General features: G+C 40.5%; 1 protein-coding gene across 1 annotated transcript in view; it reads right to left on the reverse strand.

The window, feature by feature from the left end:
* cdh5 (cadherin 5) overlaps window positions 1–24,103 on the reverse strand; it is a 33,691-nt gene that overhangs the window by 5,993 nt on the left and 3,595 nt on the right. The window contains exons 2-14 of the mRNA XM_089012227.1: window positions 18,676–18,915; window positions 18,080–18,359; window positions 17,571–17,693; window positions 17,227–17,394; window positions 16,288–16,466; window positions 15,067–15,180; window positions 14,472–14,614; window positions 14,199–14,332; window positions 12,557–12,666; window positions 11,423–11,525; window positions 6,592–6,722; window positions 6,370–6,484; window positions 2,211–2,346 (exon numbers count right to left, since the gene is read on the reverse strand). Coding sequence (XP_088868353.1) covers window positions 2,211–2,346; window positions 6,370–6,484; window positions 6,592–6,722; window positions 11,423–11,525; window positions 12,557–12,666; window positions 14,199–14,332; window positions 14,472–14,614; window positions 15,067–15,180; window positions 16,288–16,466; window positions 17,227–17,394; window positions 17,571–17,693; window positions 18,080–18,359; window positions 18,676–18,912 — 1,973 coding nt within the window. The 5' untranslated portion in view covers window positions 18,913–18,915. The remainder of the gene's footprint in view (window positions 1–2,210; window positions 2,347–6,369; window positions 6,485–6,591; window positions 6,723–11,422; window positions 11,526–12,556; window positions 12,667–14,198; window positions 14,333–14,471; window positions 14,615–15,066; window positions 15,181–16,287; window positions 16,467–17,226; window positions 17,395–17,570; window positions 17,694–18,079; window positions 18,360–18,675; window positions 18,916–24,103) is intronic.

Raw genomic sequence — 24,103 nt, forward strand, 5'->3', positions numbered from 1 at the left:
AAAAGCAATCAACAGTTCCTGGCAAAATTGTCCAAATGTGCTCATTAACTCATTCACTACCAGACGTGCAAAAATGAGTCAACTCCAGTGCCAGGGTTTTTGTCATGTTCATTCAAATTCCCAAAGAATATTGAGTTTTAGAACTTCATAAACATTCAATACGGCGTTAGAACACTTAGACACTCTTCTTTCGTCAGAAAAAAGGAGTAAATTCCTTCCTTAGTTATATTGGTCTGGAGTAATATAAGGTGCAAGTGGGGCCGGTTGTACAAAAGGCAAATGCTGCTCCCTCGTGGAAGGGATAAAACATTTCCAGAGGTCTGACCAGGGCTTTATCTGCACCACCCACAAGAAAATCCAAAACCTGAACAAATTCGGAAATGGTGCTCTAGGTCATATTTTCAATTCCCAAATAAATTTGTCAATGGCAGTGAATGAGTTAATGTTAAACAAAAACAATGTCACGGTACCATGGGTTCATCTGGTCACATGGGTTAAACAGTCACACAGGTAAAAATAATCAAAATGCTGCTCCACAGTGACTGAAAGGCCACCCACTGACAGCCTTGGCAACAAATTGAAGATAATTGGCCAATAAGTATCGCGACAGTGATGCTCTTTGAACATCGAACATGAGCAAGGCATTAAGCAGGCGGCTTTTAATAGGCTTCGCATTGGATTAGATTCAGATTACATCAAACTTTAATGATTCCTTTCAGCTAAACTGGGTCACTCAATGATAGGACGCGGCAAAGGGGATAAATATTACAAAGGAAGGAGGATTAATACACCATGTGGCTTTTCTTCTAGTACACCGCGTCTCGCGTGACTAAGTGTGCAAATAAATATTGATACACAGAAAAAAAAGTGGCATCAAGGATTGCAAAAAATTCCAACACGCTTTTAGCCCGCACATACTTTTTGGGTCAAATTTACTCTGTTTTGATATTTGATGGCTATAAAAATATGTTATATAAGCCTATTTTACCCCAAAAATTCTCAAAATATATAAATAAAATGGCAAGTAATTTGGACATGTCTTGCGTTTTCAGGTACTAAGTCCCGAGATGTGTCTGTGTTTATTATGTAAACTATACAACGCTCATTATTGATCAGGTTTAACTGGGGTGTTGTCAGCCAAGTGCATTTATCGGAAAAGTCACCATGTTGCATCAGCGCTGGCATCGGTGCTGGCGTACGGGTCAGTATTGATGTGCAACATCCAGTCTGTACAAATGTATTGAAATAGTCTTTTTTTCTGTTGATTTTGGACAGATTATGTTTTGGGGGAATAGTGACCTATTCAATCCCCCCAAATACCATATTTTCCGGTGTATAAGGGTCATCCAAAGCCTTCGTTTTGTTCAAAAAATGACCCTGCGCCTTATATGCAGGTGCGCCTTATATATGAAGTAATATTGAGCCACAACGTTCTCGCACATACTGTCCCCCTGTAGAAGTAGTGCATAACCGCTGCCTCTAGTGTAGCGCCTTATCATGTGGTGTGCCTTATAATTGGAAAACAGTTATATATTTATATATTATATTGGAAAACATTTTTCATTCATTGAAAGTGCGCCTTACAGTCCGGTGCGCCTTATATATGGAAAAGGTTTGAAAACACACCATTCATTGGGGGTGCGCCTTATACTCTGGTGCATTTTATACACCGGAAAATAGTTCATTAAGTTCGGTCAATGTGAAGTGGAAAAAAAGCAGGTTGCTAAGGCTGTTTCATTCCTGACATTTTATGTAAAAAATGTTAAACTTTTTAATAAAAAAAATGTTGAGTTATACACCGGAAAATACAGTAGTTTATACTCATAGATGCTACAAGATAGTGGCAAGGGATTACTTTTGAACTCAATGAATTGCCTCAAGTCATTTCAGATTATCCCTGGGACCAAGGTCAGTTGAGTTGTTCAGAGAATAATTAAGGCTTGGTTTTTAAATTAAATGAAATCTGTGAATGCCGATCTGCAAAAAATTCTCGGATTCACTGTATCAGTAAATATTATAAGAATGGAACAATACAAAATCAAATAGGTCTTAATGTAGACATCATACTATATGGACCAGGAAGTAGAATGCTAACAAACCAAATACACACAAACACAAATGCGATCGTTATCCCAGTTTTGCTGAACTTCTGGTATCTTTTGCTATTATGAATTATATTTTGTGAGATGTTTTGGTGTATGTCCACATACCCGTTGGTGTCCATTTCGCCTCCGCCCTCCTCGTCGTACGTGACTAGTTGCTCGTGGATCTCACCACTGTTTTTCATGCCGGCCAATGAATCTTTATGGTAGTAGCGCTTCTTCATTACAAATAGGATAACAATCACTGCAAGACACAAGACACACATTTTTAGTCCTTGGAAGAAGAAACCCACCATGTCATTCTTGGAACCCGAGGAAAAGTTGTCCCCGAATTTTTTAAATGTTTGACAGACAGGCGCGATTTGCGAGTGTGTGAAAACTTGGGCTGGCAAGATTAAAGCGGTCAGCCAAAGCTTTCTGTGAAAATATGGGGAAATTAGGGCATGAATGAGAATGGGGCCATGATGGAAGCGAGCAAGAAGGAAGAGGAAAGAAGGGTGGTGCGTTAATGAGGGAGTGAGCCTGGAAAAAAAAAACGGGAAAATGAGCAACGGAATGGTTTTAGGTGTCTGCAAAGTTTGCCTCCAGCACGAGAAGCTCTAAAAACGCACAGCAACGACTCGGCACGGACGGGAAGACGGATGGAAGGAATATCAATGAGGAAGGAGTGGGAAGGAAGAGGGAATGCAAGAGCAAGTAAATGAAGAACGGACTCCAATAAGTTATGGAAGAAGGTGCAGTGTTAAGGACAAAAATCAAGGAAAGAAACACAAGATGAACCCAAAGGGCACAAGAAAACAAAAGAGCAAAATTGAGAAGAATTGAATAGAAAGCAAGAAATGGGAGGAAGCAAAAGACAAATGTGAAGTCGGGCATCAGTGAAGAACAAACGGCAAGAGAAGTTGGGAGGATCTGAAGGACCTAAAGCAAAATGAAGACCTTAGGTGAAGGAAAAAAGCAAAAGAAGGACACAGAAGAAGGGTGGAAGTGAAGGACAAAAAAAACAATGAAGAACAAAAGTGAAGGTTGTGATGAGGCGGGATGACAGAAAGTGAAATGAAGAAAAGGAAGACAGGAGTAACCGAATACCAATTAAAAACAAGATGGAAGGAATGAGGAGGGAAGTGAAAAGGAAGATACAAGCAGAGCAGGCCATAAAGCAAAAAAATAAAAATGGGGGGAAAAGGAGAACGTCATCTGGCGGCAAGGTATAAAAGGCAGTATACAAAGGCAACAGAGGAAAAGCAGAGTACAGATGAAGACGAATAGAGAGGAGAGTGAAGGCAATTATGGACACAAAGTATTTTAAGGATAAATCTCTGGGGAAAACAGAGAGCAAAACAATACAAATATCAGTCCTCAACCAATTCTGTTTTCGACCAAAAATCTCAGTTTTTTTTATGCCTCGGTTTACAACTGAAATTCGGTTCTCGACCAAACTGAGCGCAACTGAATGCACCACTCGACTCCCCTCCGCTTCCTTGTACGTCACTTCTTTGTGACATGTCTCATTGTGACTGACACATTAGCCCTGTGTATCGTTCGTTCAAGGGAAAAGCCGAAAGGAAAAGAAGAAGCGTTTCATTTTGAGCAGGCGCGTTTGTATTGCTGAATCACGATTAAAAATAAAAGCTGACATTGATTATCATAAGAAATGTTTTCGTTTTTGACCAAATCTGTTTTCTGGAACATATTATGGTCGAAAACCGAGGTTTGACTGTACCGGAATGATTTTACATTCATGAAATTTGACATAGATTTGAATTACAAGACTTGCATGCTTGAAAATTTGCAGTTCAAATGACAGATTACTTGTTTTATTTCTGAAAGAAAATGAATTTTTATGGGTTTTGTGCGTGAACCTGGCAACTATCAGTTAACTACTTTATGATACTGTGTAAAGAGGCCACCTCCTCAAGCAAGCATTGATTATAATGGGAAAAGTTTCCAATTTCGACAAAATCATTTTTTGAACAGGTTTCTGGAACGGATTATGGCCAAAAACTGAGGTTTGACTGTGTATTTTTGTCGCACGCAAATGTTTGACTTCAAGGAACAATGGATGGACGTCAAGGGAAAAGTAAGAAACGGAGGACAAGCGGTGAAGAAGAAGGGGGGAAGTGAAGGACACGTTTGACATTAGATTAAGGCCACGAGCCCTGAGGTCCTGATATGAACTTCTCTCTCTCTCTCCTTCTCTCTCTTGCTCTGGCCGTTCGATGTTAGCCTTGACTTTTAGCGCTGGGTGAGCGAGCCTCATTCCAGTATGCTTGGGAAAGCAACAGATTAATCTTTTACAACACATGCTTCGCACTTTATTAAGCCTGACAGATAGCCGTCTCAAAAAGAAAAAAGAGAAAACGAATAAACCAGTGAGAATTTTTTTTTCCTCAGGGGAGTCAAATGCAACTTGTGGAGAGCTAATGCCGCGTCGCTAAATTGCTTCGGGGCGCGGCAGATAATGACAAGAGCGTTTAATAGTTAATCTGGCCTTTGGTGAGAGAGTTTGATAAAGAGAAGGAGACCCAGTGGAACTCGAGAAGAAAAAGATGAAATAGAGCATATTAATAGTTCATCCACTTAATGTTTGCCGCTGTTTGATAAGCAGACGGAACCTCAAGTGCTGATAAACTCGTCATTAACGCTGCTATTCTTTGCAGACTTTTCCCACCACTTTCTCTTTCATTCCATTCCCGCCTCACGTCTTCAGAAGACCCCAACATCGTAAGCCACATTGCCTATTTATTTATTTATTTTATTTTTATATTACCGTTGGTGAAAATCATATTTTGACAACGTCAGGAGAAGACAGATATGTATTCAGATATGTATTCAGGTCAGTCTTCAGGAAAAATAAATACTGGGTTTGATACCTGATGAAATAAACTCAAGTGCAGCAACGGCATATTTGTACTTCCCCACCAAGATTCTGCGCCGTGACAAGTGTGTTCATTGAGCCAAAGTAAAAGGTGAAGTGTAGGCGCGGGGTATCAAAGAGAATAGAAGCGCGTTGGAAACCGCGGGCGTTGTTTCTCGCGTCTGGCCCTGCATTATTCATTCAAACAACAACACCGGGAGGCGGGAAAGTTTTACTGCGTGAAATGTTGTTGATGGCAAAGCGAAGGCAAAAACATGACATGGTGTTCAAGTAAATGGTAATTGAAGGATTTAAAAGCATCTGTGTGAAAGGGGTACAGCGGGTAAACTAAGGTGAAATACACATATCTTGACATTGTCACACCAGCCTTCTAGATTCTTTCACATTGGCAATTTTCTTTTCTTTTCTCCATATCTGACTTTGTAGACACTGGCAGCGGCAGGGCTAGTATTGTTCTGGCAGTTTTAGAGAACCTCTGTGCAAAAGGGGCTTCTGACATATTTCAGAAGCAGCAACATTCAACCAGGCGCTGTTCTGAGTGAAAGTCTTAGAAGAGTAAAAGTCAAACTAATGTTCTATGTTTGTAAATATAGATACAGTATCGATATGAGGGTTGTAACAGAGACTTGATCGTGAATGCGTGAAAGGTCGATCTCAGAAAGATGGGACACTTGACCTATTTTTCTTCCATTCCCATTGTGTAACTCACTGTAATTTTTTGAGTAAATTTACTGGAAACTTGGTGTGAAAGGAACTGCGATTTTGTGACCTTATTCAGGGGCTGTGTAAAATTCAAGTGGAAAACCCAACACTAACTTTACCCGCTTGGTGTGTTGGAAGCAACTCAACAGTCAGGAAATTCATGGGTAAACTTCCTTTCTAGCCCCTTTGACGCCTCCTATTCTATGTGTTTTCCTTTATTGTTTTTTAAATAAAATGGGAAAGAGTTAAAAACGGGCATTAGCATGTGATATTGAACACTAACTGTCCTTGTCTGACAAGCTACAGGAAAGGGGCTACCTTCCCTGTCTTAAGTTTTGTGTGAAAGGCATCGACCTAAAATGGTGGATCAGAGTCCAGCAGTAAATTTTCCAACTTTTTATATAATATCAGAGTGCTTTGTGGCAGGTTGCAGGAAAAGAGAGAATGTAAAGCCGGGACTGGGGTATGAAGTTAAACACCTAAGACTCATGGCTCCCCTTGTTGTGTTGCAAAGCAATTTTCTTCTTTCTCTCTGCTCTATCTCCTAGTGGTATGATAGCTCCCTCTTGTGATATACGAAAGAATCCCTCCTCAATAATAATTGTATTTTCCCTTCGGCATCTAATTTGAATGGTGTGTCAAGTCAAAAGCCGCTATGTCTTGAAACTTCCAGTTTTTAGCACTGACCCAGTATGGTGAGTATGCAAAGCAAAATGGCGATGAGAACGTGGACGCTCACTCCCATCTTCTGAGCCACAGCCTTGCACTGCGTCGGGATGCGTCTGGCGTCGCAGCGGCATGCCTACAAAAAAAAAAAAAAAACAAAAAAAAAAAAAAACGATATAAATAAACAAAGGGAATCGCGGGGTTCCATTTTTTTTTGGGTGACTCACAAACACAAATACAGACCTTGATGGCCAGTTTGGTGATGCTTGTCTGGATGGGTCGTCCTCCATCACTAATGCTCACATCCACACTGTAATCCATGGGATCATCCAAGTTGAATGGTCCTTGTTTCACCAGGACATACGCAGTGTTGTCTGAACACAAGCAGATGACACAAATTTGTTACTTCCTGCCACGGTCAACAGGGCACCCTTTTAGAATAACAAAAAAGCAAAAACAAGCATGCAACGTCAAACTTTTGTCTAACAATGAAGCCATTTGTCAAGTAGTCAAAGCTTCCTGATCAGCAGTCCGTTTTTTTCCCCCCATCAATGGCTGAAGGAATTCCATTTCTGACAATGACAGGAAAAGAGGGGCCTCGCCGTCTCCAAGAGGCACAGAACTTAGTAGCCCTAACACAATGTGTTGACATTCAAACATTTTAAGACATCATTGGGGGCCTTGTGGTCTCAGGCTCTTATGTCCCAAGTCAGAAAACACATTCACACATGATTGACAACCCACCGCTTCAGAGCCGCATGCAGCTCTTTAGCGCTGCCCTAGTGGCTCCAGGGAGTGTTTTCAAAAATGCTTGATAATTTGAAAAAGAACAGACAAAAATAATTTTTTAATTTTAATTTGGTTTCTGTAGGACAAACATGCCAAACATTTCTTAATGCTGTACATACGTATATAATACTGTAAATATTCAATTTCAACATTTCGGACAGTGAGTTCTTATGTCATAGTCTGCATAGATTTCGATTGGCAGAGCGGGATGCTAGGCAGGTTGCTGTTGTAAAAAAATAAAATGGAAAAAAAAAACTGCTTTTCATGTACAATTCACCAAGGTTACTGGCAAAGAATGGGAGTGCGGAGAGCTGAGTTGTTCATTATGGCATACATATGTAAATGCATGCGTATGCCTGCGTGGGTGGTAATTGATTAATCGTGGGGGGTTGGATGATTCCATGGGGGAAAAAATATTTATCATACAGGCCCTTTTGTATTTGTAGCCATCTTAGTCACTTTGATAGTAGGTTTCGATTGCTAATATAGAAATATACAGTGTGTTGCCTTCAGTGTAAGGCTTATTTATTATTTGAAAATTGTTCTTATTTTTTTTTTGGGGGGGGGGGGCAATATGGCTCTTTAAGCAGTTGACAACCCCAGCCGGTAAAGTTTAGGTGTAGTCAGTCGTACCACGCTGTAGCATGGTCTGATTCCTGTTGACGAGTGTGAGCACGCTGAGTAGTCATCAAAGTTGCAATAATGCAATGTTGTGCATTTCAAACTCGCTGTCCCTCGCCTCTCACAACACACTTCCAAACACAACACAATACATCCCACTAGACAGCCTCCATTTTATGTTACTGTCCAATGAAGAAACGCAAAGACTCTCGAAGGGTGTGTCAATAAAAGATCTACACATCTTCTGTCCTGCACCTTCCCCTCTCCCTCGTCTTTGTTTGACTGCAAAGTCTCCGCGGTGTCCCCGAATGGTGCCGAACGCTCTGACAGTCTTTTCTTCACTCTCTTTGTTGAATCTCATTATCCCGACTAGTCGCACTTGTGTGTTTGCTTGGTCGTCTAATGCAGAGAAATCCATGTTGGCACCAGTGGTTGTCACTATTTCCACGCCAACAGAGTAAGTGACATGAGAGTGAGGGGAGTGGTGTTGCTATTGGGAGGTTAGGTGGCAACTCAGACCCGGTCGAGGTGATGAAAGCCGCCTTGTAGCACATGAATATTTGACGCACCGTCACTTTGCAGCTCTTGTGTGTGTAAAGCGAGTGTTAAGTGGTGCGAGGAGACAACGCATGACATGTGAAATGCACTCATTGCTCATGTTCCTGCCTCCCCTGTGTCTATAAATCCAACCATCCTCTGAAACACCTTTTGGAAATATCTGTAAGAGACTTTTTTTTTTTTTTTTTTTTTTGGGGGGGGGGGGACATAGACAATGACATTGTCTATGTCATTGTCACTTGTTTTATATGTAGTTCCAAAGTTTTCTCTAAAATGATTTTAGTTCCCTCCTCCCTTTACATTTTTTGACCAATTCAAACCATTAAAGCTTATGTATTGCATTGCAAAAAAATTTTGGGCTGATAGTTTCCATGTTACAAAAATTGTCATATTCCCAAAAGTCACACTTGATAAAATCCGGATACTTTTCACAATACAATTTTCAAAATCAAAGATGTTTTACATATTAAACAACCTTGCACATTTCTTGATCGATTCAAACTTCAAACTGTTTGGCTCATTTCTGCCATCTTGCAAGCTATTTCTATTCACCAAGTTACCAAAAATGTCATCAAAAGCTTGCCCCAATTAAAAAATCGTAGATATGTTTATTTTCCTCCTTATTTCTAGTTTGATTAAAACCATTTCCACTTCGAAATAGAACATCTCAATTGATAATATTTTCTACAGTCCAGTAAGGCAAGGCCTGGCGGCTTGATTTATGTACATCATACACAAGGCTACTGAATTTGTTGTACACAAGCATGTGCAACTATTTACAAACAATTGTAAATGACATTCAGATGCAAGCAAAGAAACAAAAGCATTCCAGTTTTCACGATGCAAACCCCACATTTTTACCAAATTGATACATTTTGGATTATTTTACTCGATTAAATCTTCCACATTTCTCAAACGATTTATTCTCAAAACTCTTCAGGTCATGATCAACCATTTTCATTTCCCAAATGAGAAAATATTCAAAGTTTTGCTTGTGTACATGTTCCTTACACCAATCTTGACTAAAGCATTCTAAATTTAAGCCTCACATTCATCTATTAAAAAAAGTATTTTAATTTCAAATCAATTAGATTAGAGCAGGGGTGTCAAACTCATTTTTTGCCACAGGCCAAATTGTAGTTACGGTTTCCCCTCGAGGGCCGTTATGAATTTGGGGAAACAATTACAAATTCAGTTAACCCAAATCTGCGTTTGTAGATTATTTAATAGTATTTTTTCAAGATGAACATGTTTCGGGGTGTTGAGCCTCGGTGGGGGTCTGGTGAGTGCCATTATCATTATTATTCATCATCCTCGATCCAGTGATCCATCCATCTCCACTAATCCTCATCTTCCTCCCCCCTGGCATCCTTTCATCTTTTTCCTTCAAATCAACCTCATCTGTCGACCCTCCGTCATTGCTACAGCATGTTGGCCCCCACCTCGGGCAGCGACGCATACGAAATAGATGAAGCCACTCCCACCCTTCCTGTTTATCTTTCTGCCGTGCGACATGTTATTTCAGGTTAGACTCGGATTAAATGGCAACGGTTCACCTGAGACCAGCAGCTTTCATCTCTGCCCACCTTTTAATAGTTGACCTTTTGTGTCCAAAGATAGAGATCTGATGCAACTAGGAATCAAGTGTTTCACTTAGCTTAGCTGGACATCTATTTCTGAGCCAAATGGTGGGAGGATCAGCATTCACGTTGAGGCTTGTAGTTTTTATGTTTCATAGGATAAGTGGTTTAGAAAATGGACGTGTGGGTGAGACATGTTCTGTTCTGAATTTATTGTGTAAATGCTGCAGTGCACGTCTTTGTCATTCCAAGTTCGAACCGTTCAGCTCATTCACAGCATCTTGGGAACTATTTTCAACATTCGGGCGATTCCCACAACTACCATACATAATTCCACGTGTTTCATATCGAGATTCTTACAATGAACAAGCTAAAAGGTGTGTACATACAGTACTTGCCCTTTTCCACATTTCTTGACCAATTGAACCCATTCAGACTTCAAAATATCTTCTTGGGAACTATTTTCTGCTTGACAGTACTTCTCACGCTCACTAGATTTCATACTTTTTCACAAAAGAAAACAATTCCCAAATTCTCTCGGCAAAAAATCTGTATTTTCTATTCCAATCATCCACACATCACGGCTGACATTACACAAATTAATTACACAGCAATTCAGTTCACCAGCAGTACTTTAGCATTCATGCGCAATTTCTGTGCAAATGACATTTACTAGTAACAATTTGATGCTCCCTATTTAACATCAACTCTTTCTTCTTCTTCTTTTCCTTTCGGCTTTTCCCTTCAAGGGGTCGCCACAGCAAATCAGTGTCCTCTATCTTGAGAGGTTTGATCTGCATGTTTGTTTTGGCCAAGCTTTTACGTCGGATGCCGTTCCTGGCACAACCCTTTGTATTTATCCGGGCTTGGGACCGGCACAAGAAGACATATGTCCCTTTGTGGCTACAGAACAAGCAACTCGCACAGTAAAAGCCTCCCAAACACAAAATGGTAATCAGCACCGCAACATTCAAAAAAGCAAAAACTATACTCACCATTTGATGACAATACTCCGAGCGAGACTGAACAAGACAAATTATGAGAGAAATGTATAGAATTTGAAAGAGATTCAGCCAGGTACCCCGCAAGGAGCTTACAATTTAACAACTGCCATTTTTGGACCATCTGCAATTCAATGTCACCCATCTGCTTGCTGTATGTGGTTTAAATTTGGTGTCTGCCGTGCAAATTTCCTGGGAATAATGTGTTCTTGTAAAATTCACGGAAATGGGTCAAATCCACCTTCGAAAATACAAAATGGCTGATTACCAGTGCGTTCAAACAACACAGGTTCAATTTGGATCTTGGCAGGTGCTGCCACCATGATCATGCATTCCTGATTTTATGTAATTCGGACAAGTAAAATGTCACCCTAAATTTGGATTGGTACTAACCCGAATGCAGTATTAAAACCAAATGTGTTCCCATCTGTACGATATTTGCTCCCTCCAGCTTCAGACATGACAGTAAAGGCTTCAAATCGCTCAAAATGATATGAGAAACATAGAAAACTAATGACAACTTACTGCCAAAATCTCTGATAGAGAAATTGGAGCTGGGAGAAGCCAGAATAAAGGTGAATGAAGCTGGCTGGTCGTCCTTATCTATGGCTCTCAACATCCCGATGACCTGAGGGAACAAAACCGGGCAATCTATCAAAACAAGATATGTCTTTATATGACCACTGGCTATTACGTTACATAGTACTTGCATTAAAACAAGATCTATAAACAAATCCAGATTTTTTTGCAGCAGAAATCAAAACACAGCCACAAAAATAAATATCAAATGAGAAAGCAACAAACACAACAGTATTAAACAAAAATGCATGGGAACATTATTCAAGCGAATGCAGATAAAAAGTAAATACGGTATTGTTTTAATAAAAAAATAGTTATTACATTGAAAACATGCACATTTTATAATAGCACTAGATAGAATACCAAAGATAAATCAAATATACGAATATTTGGTAAAAAATAATACACTATGGAAAAATAACACATAAAGATTAGAAAACTATAAACACTATAAAACATAGCACAAAAATATTTGAAACTATATTAGTCTTTGCAAAATATGAAATACTTGATGAACCCAAAATGAAACAAGCTAGCTCAACACGTTGCTCTCAAAACATCAGCACAATGGCTTATAATCTGTACAACTCAATTGAAAAAACTATCATATTTTCCGGTGTATAAGGCGCACTGGAGTATAAGAAGCCCCCTCAATGAATGGTGTACGTATTTTCAAAAATGTTCCACATTGACTGTAAGGCACACCTTCAATTAATCAAAAACGTTTTCCAAATACTGTATAATATATAAATATATACAGGTTTTCCCAATATACGGCACACAAAATTATAAAGTGCTACAGTCGAGGCTGGGGTTACGCACCACTTCTTCTACAGTGGGAAATTGAGCTGGTGGCTGTTGACAGTAGTTGCGAGACCTGTTGTGGCTCAATATTACTTCACATATAAGGCGCAGGGTCATCTTTTGACGAAAATCAAGGCTTTTGGGTGCGTCTTATACACCGCAAAATACGGTTTGTCTAAAATGCCCTTTCACCACAAATAAAGTTTGTCCTGTTCAAGTTGAAATACAGCTTGTATTTTTTTGTTATTATTTTAATTGAACAGAAACACAACTTACTGTGTTCACTGCGTCATTTTCGCACACAAAGATGTCGTCCACATCCAATTCAGGCTTGTTGTCATTGACATCCTCTACAACAATGTTGACTTCCACAAACGACTCCAAACCTGCAATCAACCATCAAACAATTACTGAGCGCCACATTGAGCTGCCTGCAGGTGTTGCTTTTGACTGCGCTGCTAGTTGAAAAGAAATCAACTGTGGTCTGTATAAAATAATCTCATGGTGATGGCACAAAGGCATCACAATGTGCGTCACACGGCCTTCATATCGATTTTTCTAGCCTCATTTTCAAGATGTCGCCTTGTAGTCACTGAAAAATAAATCAATTTTTAGGGGTTTTTGAAATTCAGACCTTGGCAATGGTTACATTTCATTCATTCATTCATTCATTCATTAACCGTACTTAGCAATGACGTAAATATTTGATAAAATATACAGCAAGGCGACCATTTTGGTTGAAGGCAGCCAACATGGATATTATGGAGATGTCTAAAAGTCCTTCGCACGTGTCCTTTTTTTTGATTATGTATCACTTAACATTAAAAAAATATATATTTTATAGTCGTTTAATTTTGTCTATCTGGTTGCTCGAATGTCATACTCAAAATTTTGAAATTAAGAATTTATGTATTCACTTAGTATGCGCGTAGCGCATCAGTAATATTTGATGAGTAGTCATAAAACACAAAATCATGGTAATAAATCCTGAATCAATTTTTTTTCTGAGTATGTTATTTGGTCACCATGTCTATAGTGGGCTCAACCACCAAAATGTCTCGTTAAGTCATGCCGTCAAACAAACTGTATCTTTGCCATTTCGGTTTGGAGTTGCCATTGTGGAGCTATTTTAGCCCTTCCGGGGGTCCTTCAAAGAGTCGTTCCAATTGTGACCAAATTTTAATGGCAGCAATTCTGTTGAATTGCAAAGACTTTGAATCCGCCATCTGGCGCCCATCCCACCTTTTTTTTGCGGACCTGCGAGATCCCGGTCATTACTGCTTGCTGCTTTAATTTCACTTTTATTCCTACCAAAGCTCTCTGCAAATGTTGTGATTGGCTGAGATGAGTCAGGCCAATGGACAAAAGACTTTCTATTTGCAGGCTGTTTGTTTGTCACATTAAAGCAGCCTCCTTGCTCATTGCCTCTTTTCATGTCTGTCATTTAATGTAGCGACTATCTTTAGTGGCTTGCTGTGTGCGGTTCACTATATCGGAGACCTTGTCGAGCGGGGCTCGGGGGACCATTGTGCTCCCTAAACATGATGACAAAACATAAAAATAGATCTTTGGATGCTGTTGGCTGCCCATCTAAAAATACAGACTTTACTTTGCGAGGCGGCAAACGAACAAAGAGACGCCATAATGTGATTTTCTGCTCGCTCTGAGACTCAGCCAGGTGTGCTGGCAAGGTGTCTGATGCGTATTTTTCCTTGGTGATTGACTACATGCTGCATGTCCAACACATGCGAGAGAAACTGTGAGTTTGGCCTCTGTAACTCTCTCCCTGAGTGCATGTTATCCGACACATGGCTTCCATTTGCCTGTGAGGAGCTTTTGTTTTCAATGTATATGTGTGAAAAAGGATGTGTGTGTGTGCGTGTGTGTGTGTGTATTTGTGTGTCTTTGTGTGACGCACCACTTGGCTCCTCTTGGGCTTTAACTTGGAACATGTGCGTGGCCTCCAGCTCACGGTCCAGAGTCCTCAGGGTGGACATCTGCCCTGTGATTGGATTGATAGCGATTGGGCAATCCTTGTCCAAGATAGAGTACCTGAGGGCAGGCATAGAGTAGCAACTCATTTTCCCGATCGCATTCGTTCCTCCTTATTACCATATTTTGCTCTCTATCGTCAAAAGAGCCAAAAAAACACAATTGCATATTGGATATTTGTGTCACAGTAGATTGTTACCTGATACTCTTGCCAGCTTTGTCTGGATCTTTGGCACTGACAGTGCCAACTGTGTTGACTGGTCTTTCTTCGGGAACGTTAAAGGTGTACATTTTCTGTGAAAATACCGGTGGCTCGTCCACATCCAACACCTTGATGTTCACCTACCCATGCAGAAAGCAGACATCCACTTTTTTTTCAATTATTTTGTAATTATTGATCTGCAGTGCACGCATCAGGGTGTTTACTTTGATGATAGCAGACAGGACGTTTTGTTAGTCTTGATTGTTCTGAGACCCACTTAGCCACACTGGTGTTCCACAGGGTTCAATTTTGGGGGCCCTTCCCTTTATATTGCATTTGCTGCCTCTTGTTAACGTTTTCATAGTTGAGCCAAATGGATTATTTATCCTTAAGACCTCTAAAGTCTGTTTGGAGGTAATCAAAAATTATATTGAATTGAATTTATTCAGTGCATCACCACCAAACCCCTCCTCCATTGACTTGGGCCAACAGTCTCAAATTTGGGGTTTATATGATTTAAAATTGAACCTGCAAATTGTTGCTGTTGTTAAAGCAGCATCGTGCAATTGTTAATTTAAATAATGTAATTTACCTGTGCTGTGGTAACGGCAGTGGCCACGTTGTCTGCGGGAAAGCGCAGGTCTTGCAAATTTTCCCGCACCTGTACACTGAAGGAGTAGCTGTTTCTCGTCTCATAATCCAGAGCCTGAATATCACCCAAGACAGTTAAATGGACATTAGAGAGGTAAATTAAAATAAATTATGCGCATGTGTCTGTGAGTGTGAATGGTGTGTGAAAATGGTTACATTGAGAGATGGGAAAATGTTTTTTTAATTTAAAAAAACTATGGATTTTATTGATTTTTTTTTAATCTGTGGATCATGCCGCAAAACTTTTGCCCATGCAGTTGACTTTTCCACATGTATTCCATCCCTGCTCATATTCCATTTCCCCTTTTGATGTAAACAAACAACCACCACACTCTTGTCCCGTTCCTGTTCCAGTTTGTCGTGATATTACAGGCAGTTTACCGTTCACTTTGCATTCTTTTTTTTTATCAAGGGACGGGGAGACGGAAGCCGCTAACTGGATTATTCCCGGTAACGACGACTTCCAAAGGCGGCCGGTAAACACCTTTAACGAGCGTGCGCCCCATCGCAGACTAGACGGGCCGTAGACCCAGAGGATTGGGCTTCCCTTCCGCATCATTGGAATACATTTTGTGCTCTGTGATGTCTCTTAAATACTTTATCTGAAACCTTGCGAGCATGAAATATCTCCACTCAGCAGACGGGCAATGCTACGCATTGTTATTTATCAAACCGCCTGCGTAAATGCGTGTGAGGGCATTTAAAAGTATGACTTTTGCCTTGGATGCTGATGTTCTTTTTTTTTGCGCTTCTGGATATTTTGTAATGCTCAGATGCCACATTCTATTTATTCTATGTGCCTGCAGACAGCCAAGGATAAAGAGACGCTTTAAATGTCACATCAAACCACAAACTGGTGCTTCTGAAAAATAGTTCAGCTTCACTGTTCACAGGGATTTTGGAATCTAGTCGTCCTTATGCCTTGTAACAGTGCTAGAACAGTCACCGCCCTTTTTTATTTAGAATTCATGGTTAGAAAAAATAAAATCACTAAAAAATGGCAAACATGAAACTCTGTCAACTATTTTTCTCCGCGAGATATCCTCAAGAACTGAGACTGGACGGATATTGTGAAATTTACTTCCAAGGCTGACTTGTGGGTCAAATTTTTATAGAGGAGACTTCTCTAATTCCAAATCCGCTCTCATGGGACGTGTTTCACCTGTCTGAGCATGAGGTTGCCGTCCTTGCTGGGACCGAGCTCCATGTAGAACATTTTGTTGTCAATATGCAGGGAGAAGATGGGCTCCTTGTTTTGGATCTGATCTCGATCCTCTAGCTCTAAAGTGCCAATCCTCGAGTTCAATTTATGGTCTTCAGGAACCCGCAACTCGTAAGTCCCTATGGAACAAACAGAACATTGTGTTTGTCATTTTTCAACTCTAGTTAAAAAACAGCAACACGTCGTTGGGGTACTTAAAAATCCATTTTGTGCCAAACTGTCATGTTAACTTTACACAAATGCAACCATTATTTAATTCCCAGAAGGCCTCTTAGCTGTTGTTTTGTTGACATATGCAACACATTGCTTTAGGAAGTACTAAAATGGATGAAGGACAAACTGGAATAAAAATATTCATACGCCAAGAATAGTAAAATGTTGTTAGCTCACAAGGGCAAAACTAGTAGTGTAGTGCTCTTTTCCCCCAAGCTAATGAAGGCATTCAAAATTAAACAATACATAATTTAAAAAAAATAATTATTTTTCTTTTACATAAAATATAAAAATTGAAAATTAAGAACGTTTACATCTTTTAACAAGTGTCGTGGATGTAAAATGTACTGCAGTTTACATGTATTTTTTAGGCATTTTTGAAAGTATTATTTTTTCATTTTAATTTCTCGTTCTTTCCTTTGTTTTATTTTACTGTTATAATATTTTTTGTCTTTGATTTAAATCTTTTTTTATTTAAAAATGATACAAAGGCCATATTTCTTTTGAGGAAAAAAAATGTTTGTTTTTGGGTTGTAAAGAAGAGATTGAAAAAAAAATATTGTGCATCACAAGAAGGATGAAAGGAAACTTCAGAACGGCTGTTTGTTGCCTGAAATTATCTTGCAATATTCCAACTTTTCCCGCAAACAAATGTGCAGTCCTCACGTCTGGTGAAAGAGGCGATGTTGTCGTTGGTGTCGGTGACACTGACAGTGACGGAAGTTGTGGCCGTGCTGCCGGACGCCATTCCTCTCATGTCTTGAGCACGCACCACCACCACGTACTGACTCTTGGTCTCGCGATCCAGAGTGCTCATTTTGCAGCTGACCATACCTGTACACACATGGCAATTTGTTAACACAATGTTACAATGTTGCCAAATTTGACTCAAATAATGACATCATCCATTCCAGCTTTTCTGCCTGTTAGTTCGCTCGTTCTGCCATCATGGTGAAAAACTCAATTAATCATTGTGGACGTGAACAAATTCCAATCTGAAAAGTAACAACCTGTGATGCTGTCGATTTCAAAGGCAGACAGGTCGCCATTGGGCGTCAGAGAGTAGCGCAGCTCGCCGTTAGCGGTGGTTGGGTCGTCAGCGTCCGTTGCCCTCACCTCAATCACTTTTGTTCCTGTGAAGTTCAAAATCATCATCATCATTATGAAAAGTATGTTTTAGATTTTTATTCATTATTATTATTTTTTGTTTTTTTTCCCTTAAACAACATGTAATTGTTTTCTAAATACTGCACTGTTTCGATCCCACCTAAATGCAACATTCTCGTCAGTAAACAAATACATCTATTTTTTGTAAGAGTGAAGCTTTTTTCCTGTCCTTGGAAAAATGATTTATTGTTTTAAACGAAATTTATTTAAAATGAAGTGAAATACATTTTATGATACAAAAATATTGAAATATATTTTAAATATTTATTAATCAATGTTTTTGTTCAATTTCGTTCAGAATGCGTCAGTGTCAGTTAAAGCAATGTACTGTTGGATTAATAAGAATAAGTACCTATAGTAGACCTCTCCATGATGGATCCATTGTAAGTTTTGGGGAAGATGGGTCTGTTGTCGTTGATGTCAGTCACCTGGACCACAAAGTCTCCTGAGTTCTCAATGAGTTTGTTATTGCCGTCATACATCCTGGCGGTCAAGTGGTAGGCACTCTTCTCCTCGCGGTCCAGAGATTTGCTCACAAACAGGTCGCCCTTGTGGTCCACGCTAAAAATGCCATCGGCGCCTTCGCCCTCAATTTTAAACCGTTTCACCTTCACACTCTCACTGGACTTCAGCTGGAAAAAGACATTGAACAAAAAATGGATTGATGACGAGGACCTACCAAATACTACATAAATAGGGGGAAACAAGGACATATATGCTTTCTGTTTTGATCTGTTCAAAACCAATTTTCTTGGATGGATCCTTTGTCCATATGAAAACCCTTGGAACACTGCTCAGGTTGGTAGATTTTGACTGCTAGATTTGTAACCGCTACGCCAAAATGTAATTGTTTTTTTTTCCTCTGTGGAATTTTCCTTCTGTTTACTGTTGAATGCAGCTGACAAACATAACATGCAATATTTTGGATTCAGGTCATTTCTTGTTTACCTGCCCAATCTTGTAGGGAATGGGCGCTGGTTTCTCCTCTTCCACGTAGTACGAATTCCAAATCCATTCCCGCTTCTTCCGAGATAGGACGGGATGGCTCTCTTTCCTACCAATCTCCTTGGCAACTCCTTGCCACCTCTCCGATCCCACCACCAAGTTCTCGGAAACGCCGGGCGAGACGGACCAGGCCGCGATGGTCAGAATAAGCCCCGTGGTCCAAAGCCAAAGCAAAGCCATGATCTATACAGAGTGGGTGAAGAAATGAGGATGAGGAGGAAGAAGAAGAGTGTGACATTAAAACCACTTATCAGCTGTGCGCACACTACCCGAGAGTCCCGAACGGCCTATCGTGGAAAACCAGGACTCTTAAAGCTCCTCAGAAATTGTACTCAGTGGAACATTTAGGACGCCGGTGCTGAAAGCATTTCACTCTGGAGGCCGCGGCGGGATTTATTAAACGCGCCAGCCCACTTTTAACGGAGCACTCAGAACGCTGTCGTCTTTATCAGACACTTAGCAAGCGATGGTTTGACATTTTCCAACCATTCTTGTCCTCGCTAGGGAAGATATCTGAAAGAAGTGCAAACGGCACATGATGAAGCATGCGCGCCATGTCGGGGAAAAGTTCAACGGGGGTGACGTCAGCAGGGAGAAACCTCGGTGATATAGTACAAACGTGAACATTCCTGCTGACTGACCTCATGATGTGAACGCCCTGATTCTAAAACACGCTCATTCCAGATAATCCATGCAGCACACAGTTAAAAGCAGAACATATACTGCACAAGGAGAAACAAAGACAAAGTAGTAGGGAGATCAGGCTGGTGCAGCCAGCCCTAAGCAAGCTGATTCGCCCAAACTGTTGAAGCCTGCTGAGATAACAGGTAAAATGTCTCCATAGACAACCCGATCAGTCCAGTTGCAATGGATTCGATGCCCTGAAAATCTGAAAATCTGGGTCTATTCCCAGATACGAGTGTGAAGAAGGTTGCATGTCGTCGGAGAGACTTTGGGTGAGATTGAGAGAGGCTTATTGGTTGCCTGAAGTGACACTGAGAGTGGCCACGGCCTCCCACTCCTCTCCCCTGGGGGGAGATGTAGGGGGAAAGAGTAGGGATGAGGATTGGCGAGAAACTGATGAGATGCCTAAGGGGGTAGTTTGAGGCAGTACACTGAAGGTGACAATAAGAGGGATGTTGCGGGGCTGCGTACAGCGTTACAACCTAGGAGGGCACAAGGGGTTGAGGGTGGGGGAGGGGGTAGGTGGTATTTCTGTCAATCTCATGCGCAGTGCCACCACTCGCCCCACTCCTCACCTCACCTCACCCCACCCCTCAAGCATTGTCCTCATTGTCCGTACTCCACCACAATCTCTCCCTTCCCCTTCGTCACCCCAGCTTCCTCCTTCGGATGACTCTCAGGATGAAGTCTCAGGTGAACCATCAATCGCCCTTAGGGTCACGTTCTGTCCCACTCAATGTCCTCCGCAATTTCTATCCCTTCTCCTGTTCTAATTCCAGTTGAAGTTTTTATACGGAGCATTTTACATTGGTTTGGTCATTCCATTTTAGTCCGGCTCCATGGAAACCTGACAACTGCAACCCGTCACACCTCCACGCCGTTCTCCTCTATCCGCTCATCTTTCCAATCTCGCCCCACTGTCCCCTATCAAAATACACAATCTCCCCAAATGTCTCCTCCCCTATCCACAACCATCACCTCCTTTCCGTGCTAAACATTAGCGACGTATCTGAGTCTTGTCCGAGTCTCCGTCCATTCCGGTGCGTGCCGCTGGATAGATTATGGTATTTTATTGTCTGTCAACCATTAGCAGCATGCGGGGAGAAATTGTAGATTCGGATGCAGGGATTACCGAGCTGCTTCGCTCTAATGGTCTAATCTCGTATTGTGGAGACACGTCGTAACCCCTCGCCCGTAAATCAGCTAAAAAAAAAGACGTCGACCACCACTTTTCATTTGTCCTCCTTTTTTGTCAGCCAGCTCTTTTGTATCCTTTCACGGTTAAATTAATTAAAAGGGATGTGGGTTTTCTTAAATTATTTGCTCAGTGAAATTGGAGACCGCTAAATATTTCTCCTCCAAAATGTATTCATCTCATTTACTGCAGGGTGTCGACTTCTATTCATGGAACTTTTCAAAAAGATGGAAAATAACAAGGTGCTGCGACTGCGTTCAAGGTCTATTTTATTTCTTTCCTTTTTTTCTTTCTTTATCAACAAACTGCCTGAAATTACAATGGTTTATTTCACTGCTGATAGTCCACCGACGAAGGACATCAAATTATTCATAATAACATCTTTAGAGTGATTTAATATGACGATAGCAACACAGCATAGGCCTTATTTTAACGATTAGTACCCTGCATTTTTTTAATTATAAAAACTGCCAAAAGACTCAATGGTTCCACACTGTATTTAAATGTTAATTTGGACACACAGACTAAAAGTATTGAGAGAGTAAAATTACAGAGTAAAAATATGAAATATGATTTCCATCCTTGATAACTATGCGGCCAGTCAGGATATGTTTTCCATATAAGGCCCTTTTTTTCCGCGGGTGTTAGCCATTCCCTTTAATCAGCCGCAGGAAGTGTAAACACAAAGCCTTCTGGGAAACGTGCCTAATGAAGGCCGGTCATTAGCACAGGATGACTCTGCCTTCCTGCTTTTCCAGCTGCCTGATTTGTGCGTGCCTCCTTCTGCTTCACCTCCTTCTTCATTCTCCCATTTTCTGCCTGCTTGTCATCTGTCTTGTCTTGTGCTCATCACCTGTCCATCACTCACCATCTTCCTGCGTCTTGTTCACATGGAAGCTTGTTATTTGCTTTTATTCAGTTGACTTCGACAGTGTTTAACTTCATCTGTCAGAATTTGGAAGGAAATCATCTCTCACCAGAGTTGAGTGGAATTAAGTAGAGTTTCATACAAAAACAATTGATTGTAATAATGATTTTAGTATTGTAGGTCACTTAAATACATTCACAATGGTGCTTACTGTTGAATCCGATATTAGTTTTAATGTATAAAATGTTTATTTTATTGAAACCCCTCACTCCTCCTACTACGGACCAGCCCAATCCCGCCTACCTCCCCAAAGACAAGATGAACTTTTTTTTTTGTTAAAATGAAGCTGCTCAACTCACTTCGACATAATTCCTACACACATTGATTTCACAGGATGTGTCAAAGCATAACATTTGTCCAAATGAAATGCCCCAACTCATTTCAACATAGTTCTTGGCAACTGCATCCCGCAATATGGTGAGAAAGTACATTTGTCCAAATGGATGGAAAAAGAACACATCTTTTTTGTTTCCAGAAAGATGCCCCATCCAATTCAACAAAGTTCTAAATAAATAAATAAATAAATAATACATGAGTCCCATATCGTGTATTTGAGGTATTCATAATGCTGTTGAAGTGCTGTGCCGGAGTTAACCTTTTCTCATAGTTGTTGTACTAAGTTCATCCTGTCTACTTGATATCTAATTTAAAGCAGATTCTTTACTTACAGACAGTGTATTATAGGTGTTCAAATACCTGACATGTTTCGGCGTGTACTTCCCCCTTCCAAAACGAAACATGTCAGGTATTTGAACACCTATAATACACTGTCTGTCAGTAAAGAATCTGCTTTAAATTAAATTTTCTCATAGTTCTTTTGAAGTTGTGGCCCAAACTAGGAACAATATCATAAGTAGGATATACTTCATGTATCTATGGTGATGTCCTAAGTAATTGTTTTGCACCTGTCCTGTTGCATCAGCTGGGTGTCTTTTCACACTCTGCGCGATGATCAAGGTCTCATTAATTACAAAAAAAAAATTCTCCTCACCTTGTTTACCATCGAGGTGTCTAAAGAATAAACAGGTTTCAGGAATATCTGTAATTATATCTGAGCGTTGTCCGCAGGCTGCAGCTGTGGCGCACGTAAGTGCTTGTGCATGCAGACAATCACGCCGATGACACGCTTTCAGTCCTCGCTGCCAGTGAGTGGCAGACAATGGTGACCTACTTCCTGATACACCCGCAAACAAAATCGGGCACAAAACTTTGCCATTTTCAACACACAATTGAAAAAGTTTCAATTCACAGTTGATCTTTTTTTTACTTAAAGGACAACCGACGCCTGCGGACAAGTTCTATCCAAAATTTGTATTCCGGAAGTCTTGTTTTTGAGTTGGTGACGAGTCATCACGTCACGTCACTGAAGGAACACCCCTGTCTGACAAAGAACACATTGTATCACGTCAATGCATTTTGCGGTACTTTGTTTGGTCTGAAAACTTCGTGTTGATCTGTGTTGATGGCGAAATTAGAAGGAAAACATAAATAACGTGAAGGTGAATCGTTTCGTCTTGCACCGAACATCTATTTGATATTAGCTGACAAAAATTCTAAGGAAACAAATCAGCCGGTTTCCACGGAGCTTTGTCGCCATTTTCTGCCTCTTTTTGGTGCTACATTTCCCACCTCCCAGATACCTCAAAATGACACGGAATAAATTCTTTAATCGATTGCAAACATGTATGCTTTCCTCTTCAGAACTATTTCAATCATATTCATAACATGATGAGTAACAAGAAAGCATGTTCTCCAAATTTGAAGCCATTGTTTTGATTCTTGAGCAAGGCAAGACGTCTTGGCGTGACACCACGAACACCACGACCTTCTGAAACTGGATACTTCCGGTTTAATTTTTTTTTGCAGTTTCAGCACACTTTAAGTCATTTTTATTGGTGTTTTGCATTTGACTAAAAAATGTCATACTGCGTGTTTTAGGTATTTTAAATGCTATAAAACGTTTTTCTGATGTCAGTTAGGAAACAAAAAAGTGATGTCGGTTGTCCTGCAGAGGGATGAGGCAGCTGTTGGGCCTTGGCCTCCAATTTCACTTAGTTGGTCTGGAGATGATTATTTGTGTTAATCAAGTCATATCATATATTAAACAATCTAATTCATCTTTGCTATTTGAGGATGGAATGTTTTGTGCACATTTCTGGGTTAAAAGAAGATTTGAAGGTTTTGGCTGCCATTGCTCCAAAAGCAAATCGAATAAAAAGTTAATGGGTCTATCGTGATCGTTCGTTCCTAGTTCATAGCTTTTCAGGTGTTGATGGCAGAGGATGGTTGAATCAGCAGAAAGCCAGGTGTTGGGCAGAATAAGTTAGTTTAATCTTGTAGACAGCAGGGGCATCGCGGTGTCAGCCGAGAAGGGGCAGAAAGGAAAGAAGAGGAAGGAGGAAGAGAAAGAGGCACGGACTGGGAGAGCATTTATATGATGGAGACGGTGCGACGCAATAGGATGTGACGTAATGGGATGTGACATCATGTAAAGGCAGGCAGGATGACGTATCAGGAAGTCCAAACCAAATCAAAATGATGCAAAAAGATGTTTAAAGATGTTC

This window comes from Hippocampus bargibanti, linkage group LG13, assembly GCF_051943395.1.
Source record: "Hippocampus bargibanti isolate YZ-2025 linkage group LG13, ASM5194339v1, whole genome shotgun sequence".
NCBI lineage: Eukaryota > Metazoa > Chordata > Actinopteri > Syngnathiformes > Syngnathidae > Hippocampus > Hippocampus bargibanti.